The following is an 8,693-nucleotide window of genomic DNA, read 5'->3' on the forward strand; positions in this document are numbered from 1 at the left end:
GCTAACTTTCAAGGAAAGTTAACACATATTAAAAAAAAAACAAAAACAAAACAAAACAAACAAACAAAAAAACAAAGACAATATCTCTTTACAGATAGCAAAAACTAATATGTTGCAGAGAATACTTGAGAGAGCTGAAGCAGTATATAAATCCTCAGAATTTCTTTATTTCCTATTCAATATTTATATTTCTTTCTTTTATCACAAAGGAACATACATGGTATGCACTCACTGATAAGTGGATATTAGCCTAGAAGCTTGGAATATCCAAGATACAATCCACAAACCACAAGAAACTCAAGAAGAAGGAGACCAAAATGTGGATATTTCGATCCTTCTTAAAAGGGGGAACAACATACCCATGGAAGGAGTTGCAGAGACAAAACTATGGTGCAGAGACTGAAAGAAGGACAATCCAGAGACTGCCCCACCTGGGAATCCTTCCCATATTCAATCATCAAGTCCAGACACTATTGTGGATGCCAGGCAGCAAGTGCTGGCTGTCAGGAGCCTGATACAGCTGTCTCCTGAGAGGCTCTGCCAGTGGCCGACTAAAACAGAAGTAGAGACTCACAGTCATCCATTGGACTGAGCACAAGGTCCCCAGTGAAGGAGCTAGAGAAAGGACCCAAGGAGCTGAAAGGGTTTGCAGCCTTTTAGGAGGAACAACAATATGAAGTAACTAGTACCCTCAGAGCTCCCAGGGACTAAACCACCAACCAAAGAATATACATGGTGAGCCGGGCGGTGGTGGCGCACGCCTTTAATCCCAGCACTTGGGAGGCAGAGGCAGGCGGATTTCTGAGTTCGAGGCCAGCCTGGTCTACAGAGTGAGTTCCAGGACAGCCAGGGCAACACAGAGAAACCCTGTCTCGAAAAACCAAAAAAAAAAAAAAAAAAAAAAAAAAAAAAGAATATACATGGTGAGATTCATGGCTCCAGTTGCATATGTAGCAGAGGATGGCCTAGTTGTTCATCAATAGGAGGAGAGGCCCTTGGTCGGGGAAGGCTCTATGAGCCAATGTAGGTTGAATTCCAGGGCCAGGAAGTGGGAGATGGTGAGTTGGTGAGCAGGGGAGGGGGCAGGGAATAGGGGATTTTTTTCAGAGGGGAAACCGGGAAAAGGGATATCATTTGAAATGTACGTAAAGAAAATATCTAATAAAAAATAAAAAGAAAAGAAAAGAAAATTATTTTTAATCTTTTTTACAGTCCAGTCATTATCCACTTCCTGTTTTGCCTTCTGACAGTTCCTCATCACATTCCTCCTCCTCCTGTCCCCAAGAGGATATCCCGACAACCCCACATCATCCCACATCTCACCAGGTCTCCCTATCCCCTGAGGCCTCAAGTCTCTCAAGGGTCAGGGGTGTCTTCTCTCATTGAGCTCTTCCAGAGGTTTTATTATATAAAATTAATATTCTTTGATTTCTTTTTCTGTATTCACTCACTATATGTAATATATAAGTTCTCTATGGCTAAAGTATATTAACAATCCTTAATACTTAAACACTTGGCTTCTAATGTACTTCTGATATAATCAAGAATATGCTATAACACTGTTGATAATCTATCATCTATGTATCTATGCATCTTTGTATCTGTGCATCTATGTATCTATGTATCTATCTATCTATCTATCTATCTATCTATCTATCTATCTATCTATCTATTATATACGTATATATGTGCGTGTGTTCCTTTTATTGAAAGAGATTTTTTCCCTCATATAATATATCCTAGTAAAAGTCTCCCATCCCTCTATTCCTTCCACTTTCTCACCACAGCTCCTTCCATTTGGATTCAATGGGCCATCCCTGTGTACTCCACGGTCAGTCTCTTTGAAATCATATGAGCTTTGACCATGTTTATTTAGAGAGCTATGTTTTCATAGCATCTTCCATCCACTCTGGCTCTTACACACTTTCTGTTTCCTTTGATGATGGCTCAGGAAGCACCTGATCTATGGCTATAACAGAATGTGATGACATACTATAGGTGTCGATTTATGGTAGTTTTATATTGTCTTGTTTCTGTTTTATTTAGACATTTATTTTTTTGGTTTTACTCTCTAAGTCAAATTGAACATACAGTATCAATTTCTTGAGCACCCAAGAAGTTCCAAGTATGGGTTCGAACTTCAGGATTGGAACTCAAATCAAAGTACGATGGGTTACTCCCAGAGGCTGAACCACCATTTCCCAGGAATATCATGTAGGTTTAACACCATTGTAGATCAAAGGGTTTGATGGTGAATTTTGTTCAGATTTTTCATTAGATAGTGTGCAGAGTACCTTTTCTAAATGTGTCATGATGTTGAGATAAGTATGATGATATGTGAATGGTTATTCATAATTATAAAATAAAGAGAATTAAGATCCCCAGGGAAAGTTTAACATCTGGTGAATTTCTTCATTTTAAAAAAGACTAGTTTCAGGCTAGAAAAAATCAAATTCTCACAAACAATTTCACCTGACAGAGTACATATTCTCATATTATTCAATCTTGTAGCAACTATACTAATGCCACAGTATTCACCAGTGAAAATGTTAATATTTTTAAAGAAATCAGGAGTGTAAAATATAAGTAAACAAATGAAACAGGTATAAAAATAGTTTTCATTGATTTTTTTTATGGTCAGATCAGTGTTTGAGTGGCAAACAGAAAAATTACAGAGAGAATATTATAATGTCATTAAGTATTCTGCAGAAATTATTTAAAGAGTATCAGCTATTAAATAGCTAAAAATTCAAATTAACACTCCTTTTTTGTTTTGAAAGTACAGTTATGATTTGGTAATATTTATTTATTATTTAATGCTTACAACATTTGTCCTCTGAATATTTAAATCTACAATTGATCACACATGGTAAATTTTCATTGTGAAATATACTGTTTAAAAACAGTAAATCGCATTCATTCAGTTGAGTATACCCAATTTGCCTGTAATATCCTGTGTGTGTGTGCCAAAGCATGAATGTACATATGTGTATGTATGTGTCTTGTGTGTAAAATAAGGAGGTAACGAAAACCATTGTATTCATATTTCATATTTTTATAAAACGTATACAACAAATTCTTTAAGTGTAAATATTGTTTTTTAAACAAACCAGGAAATTACTGAGACATAAAATTAAATTCAGAATTTACTATTTCCACTGTCAATACACTAATTAGTTCTTATCTATCCATTTTTCTGTCTTCAGTGTAAGATGCTCAGCTCTTCAGGAGTAAAGTTGCTTCATCACTGCACTCATAGAACCTCTATCTTCTCATAATGCATTTTTTGGCATAGAAATGAAGTATCATTCTTATGTGCTCAACATCTAGTTCATGGTTTGCAAGCATATCATTTAAATTCTATTTTAATTTCAAATATAATAAATAAATATTATGAAGACATAGAAGAGACTACAGATTATGAATACAAAATACAGTTTTAAAGTTTTCCATATTTTTTAATTACTTTGTTTTAGTTTAACTATGTGTAAATGTTGTTAGTTTTTACAACTTACATTATTCAAATTGAGTCATGATACAACACAGGGTATGGGTTAATGGAGAGCTAGATTCACATACCTTTGTTATTATCCATTCCCCCCACTGCATAAAGAGTTCCAACTGTAGATTTTCTGGGCTTAGTTCTTGGGCTTTGCATTAAAGTTCTTCTTTCGGGCAATAGATGGTATTTCATTGCTTCCAGAATCAGTTTTTGACATTCCAAATCATTCTTGAATAGTGCATGGTTTTCAAGGTCAGCCAGTATCTGTGAATAATACACAGTCACTGTTAATAGTATATGCTAAATAGGTGAGTATATGCTGTATGTATTGACATTAGAAGCTTAATTCATTTACCATTACTCTTACATTTGGAACACAGGATAGCAATCTTTCCTATTTTTCCTTTGAAATATTCACATTGGAACCAAAATATTTAAATGTGGGATTATTGTGGTTAATAAATTGATTCCTTAAATTAATCTTCCAATTTTGATATAATTGTAAAATGTTGTTAATATTAAAAGAGTGAATCTAAAATTCGTGACATTAATGTGACTTCTAGCTAATTAGAATTGATTAATTTTAGTTTATAAATATTTGTATGCTCTTATTTTTAATAAAATGCCAATTAATAGTAAGAAATATTTTAATAAATGCAAGCTCAATTTGTTAAGTATTAAGCTTTAAAAGCTGTATATGAGTGGCATTACTACCCTACAGAAAAAATTATTGTAATAGTTTATGACAATTAAAATACATCTTTAAATTAATTTCAATAAATAATACTCTCTACTGTCATTTTCTTGGTATTTTTAATGTTGCATGTAGATAAAAGTCTTCTGTTTACATGCATGTAGTTTCCAAATTTTATTTCAAAATAATTGTTGAATAGCAAATATTTAGTAAGTTCAAATTTAACTTTAAAAATACTTATAGATGATAGTTATTGAAGTGTTTCCAATTTTCTTAATTTTGTGTCCTGTATAATGCATTAACATAATAGTATGTATTACATAATAGAAACATTTACTTCCTACAACAGCTTGTCAAATCTAAGTAAATATATATGATTATGTGAATTGGACAAAATTTTTGATGATATTCAGTTTGATGTTTTTGTTTAGGCATTTTTGAAAATACTCATAATGTTCCTTTGTACCACTTAATATATTTAACTTGAAAATATTAAACCACATTATATATTTTCATAATTAAAAATAATAAAATATGCATGTCTTATTAAAGTATATATAGTCTAATATTAAAGTAAGAAAATATTTATAAGTTTTTGCATTATACAGAGATGTCTTATAATAAAAATGAACATCACTGAGTTCAACTTTGATCAATACACTCATAGATATTTGAAAATATTTATTATCTGAACTATCACTTAAAGTGAATTATTATTATTATAAATATATTTGGCTCTAGTATACCTATATTCTTTAGAACATTTAAGATGAAGCAATATTGAATTGTGTAGAAGTTTTTTACTGCATCCCATGAGTTGATCATATGATTTATATCTTCAAATCTGTTTATGTAGTGAAATATATTTGTTTATGTACCTTTGTTGAACTATTCCTGTATGTTAGCAATAAAACTGGTAGATGATATTCTTAATGCATTATTTAATTAAACTTGTGTTTTGTTAGAAATATTTTAGTCCACATTTTATCAAATATATTAGAATGAAATATTCTTTTTCTCATGGTTCATATTCTGGGTATGGGATCAAGGTACTATTGCCTTCTAAAAATAAAGATGTTTTTACTGTTTTCTATTCTTTTAAATAATTTGAGAACAAATTTTTAAAAGTTATCTTTGAAGATCTCATATATTTCTATGTTTCACTCATCTGTCTTTGGAAATTATTATTTGGGAAACATTTTAATTACAACTTCCACCTTACTCAATGTTATGATTTTATTTCAATTATGAATTTCACAGTCAAATGGCTAAAGCTTGAATCAGTCATCTTTTTTATTATTTTTTTACTTTTTTGAATCAGACATCTTAAGTAAGGAAACACATACACAGAAAGACAAACCCTTTGTTTCATCTGATTTATGGATATTTTATATCTACAGATTAATTCATCCCTTAACACTTTATCTGAGATACTTCTATTTGCAATCAATGATTATTAACTGAGATACAGGTAACCAGTCCAGGTACATATAATAAGAGAGTAAATTGACTTAACTGGGACATCTGTATTATACCAAAAATAACCGAATGAAGATAATGTGGAAGGAATCTAGGAAATAGAGATAGTAGATGGACATAATAAAATAGTGTCTTCTAAACATAGCATGGCAATTGAGCATAGTGCCTTTTACTGGTTATGATGACATGCACAATCCCCATGCAATTCAAACCATAATAGGTCTCTGTATGGAGAGGAGAGGTAGGCATAAAGCCTCTACCTTGGGTGAAGAGTTATTGACAACTATAGCTTCTTAAAAAGCATAGTTCCACACTTTGGTCTTCCTTCTTCTTGAGCTTCATGTGGTCTGTGAATTGTATGTTGGGAATTTCAAACTTCTGGGCTAATATCCACTTTTCAGTGAGTGTATATCATATGTGTTCTTTTGTGATTGGGTTACCTCACTTAGGATGATATTTCAAGTTCCATCCATTTGCCTAATAATTTCCTGAATTTTTTGTTTTTAATAGCTGAGTAGTACTCCATTGTGTAAATGTATCACATTTTTTTTGTATCCATTCATCTGTTGAAGGACATCTGGGTTCTTTCCAGCTTCTGGTTCTTATACATAAGGCTGCTATAAACACTTCAAATGCTATCCCCTATCCTGGTTTACCCTCTGCAAAGCCCCTATCTTCTCCCCCTCCCCCTGCTTCTATGAGAGTGCCCCAAATACACACACACACCCATTCCAGCCTCACTGCCCTAGCAATTCCCTAACCTGGATAATTAATCCTTCACAGGACCAAGGGCCTCCCCACCTATTGATGCCAGATAAGGCAGGCCTCTGCTCCATATGCAGCTGGAGCCATAAGTCCCTCCATGTGTACTTTTTGGTTGTGGCTTAGTCCCTGGGGGCTCTAGGGAGTCTGGTTGGTTGATATTGTTGTTCTTCCTACAGGATAACAAAACCAGTCATCTCCTTCAGTCCTTCCCGTAACTCCTCCAAAAGCTCAGTCTGAAGGTTGGCTTCAAACATCCAAATTTGTATTGGCCAAGCTCTATGAGAGACTCTCAGGGGACAACTATATCAGGATCTTCCTATCAGCAAGTACTTCTTGACATCAGCCATAGTGTCCGAGTTTGGTGTCTGTGAATGCGATGGATCCCCAGGTGGGACAGTCTCTGGATGGCCTTTCCTTCGGTATCTCTTCCACTATTTGTTCCTCTATTTTCTTTAGACAGGAGCAAGTATGTGTTAAAGTTTTAGAGATGGGTATGGGTTAAAAAGTTTTGGAGATGGGTGGGTGACCCCATCCCTCAACTAGGGGCCATGCCTAACTTCTGGATATGGTCTCTACAGGTTCTCTTTCCCCTTTGTTCGATATTTCAGATAATGTCATCTCCATTAGGTCCTGGGAGCCTCTTTCTTTCCTTAAACTACCAGTTATATATTTTTTAAATCTTCAATAAATATTAATAATTAAAATATAATTTTAAAGGGCAGAAAGCTAGTAGAATTTCTATAAAGTGTATTAATCATATCCATATCTTTCATATGTTCATGAATTCATGGTAATCTAGAGAATAATGTTGAGTAAATACTTAAAGAAATAGCTGAGCTGAATATAGATCAAAGCAGCAGTAACACTTTGTCATTGAGTTATTATATTTATAAAACTATGTCATATTTAACCACAAAAATGACATAGTTTTATATATTTCTTATTATTTTAGCCTGACTTCTAAATAGATTCTTTAAAAGCCATAAACAGTTGTGATACAGAATCTAAGACACCACAAATCCCATCTCAGAGTATAAAGCAGAAAATCTTTTAATCACTATAGATGGATAAAATGAGACATTCCATAATAAAACCAAATTTAATCAATATATGTCACTCTACAAATATAGCCCTACAGAGAGTATTCGAAAGAATACTTCAACCTAAAGAAAGTAACTACAATTATAAAACCACAAAGAATAAATTTCACATATGAGCAAAAGAATGGAAGTATACACAAGCATGCACACACACACACACACACATCCCTCACTACCACTACCACTACCATTACTACCATAAACAATAACAACAACAAAACAACAATAATAAATAAGACCAGAATCAATGATAGTTATCCCTGAACATCAGTGTTCTCAATTAATCAACAAAAAAAGGCACAGACATACAGATTGAATGCAAAATAGGATCCATCTTCTGCTGTATCAAAAAACACACCTCAACATGAAGAGTAGATGTTATTTTCCCCTCAGGGTAAATTTTTCTCAGGATAAAAGGTTGAAAAATATTTTCAAAGCAAATGGACCTCAGAAATAAGCTGGTGTGACAATTTTAGTATTGAAGAAAATAGACTTCAAGTCAAAACTAATCAAAAAGAGATTGGGAAGATCATTGCATCCTCATCAAAGGAAAATATACAAATATGACATTTCAATTCTTAATTTCTAAGCACCAAGTAGAAGGGACACGTGTGTAAAAGAACTATTGTAGTTTAATCTCATATTGCTCTTCACACACTGATAGTATAAGACTTTAGTACACCACTCTCAGCAATGGAACAGATATTCAAACTAAACCTAAACAGAAAAATGCTAGAACTAACAGATGTTATGAATCAAATAAAAAAATTATTTATAGAAAATTTCACCCAAACAAAAGGATATAACTTCTTTTCAGCATCCCATGGGACTTTTGCCAAAGTTAGTGACATTCTTGGTAATAAAGAAAATCTCAACAGATATAAGAAAATTGAAATAACACCCAACATTTTATCAGATCACCATTGTTTACAGATGATAAACTCATTGAAACTGAACAACTCTCTACCAAATAAAAAGTAGTGAATGAAAAGTGAATCAAGACAGAAATAAAAGCAATAACTTCTATAACTGATTGAAAATAAATGCAGAAAATACACTAGACATATATGACAAAGTTAAAGCAGTTTTTTTATTATTTTTTATTAGATATTTTCTTTATTTACATGTAAATTTCTCCCTTCCCAGTTTCCCC

The 8,693-nt window shown here is 32.9% G+C and overlaps 1 protein-coding gene across 1 annotated transcript in view; it reads right to left on the bottom strand.

The window, feature by feature from the left end:
* Klhl1 (kelch like family member 1) overlaps positions 1-8,693 on the bottom strand; it is a 375,629-nt gene that overhangs the window by 90,537 nt on the left and 276,399 nt on the right. The window contains exon 6 of the mRNA XM_031361505.1: positions 3,580-3,766. Within this exon, the coding sequence (XP_031217365.1) occupies positions 3,580-3,766 (187 nt within the window). The remainder of the gene's footprint in view (positions 1-3,579; positions 3,767-8,693) is intronic.

The sequence above is a fragment of the Mastomys coucha genome, unplaced genomic scaffold (genome assembly GCF_008632895.1).
Source record: "Mastomys coucha isolate ucsf_1 unplaced genomic scaffold, UCSF_Mcou_1 pScaffold9, whole genome shotgun sequence".
NCBI lineage: Eukaryota > Metazoa > Chordata > Mammalia > Rodentia > Muridae > Mastomys > Mastomys coucha.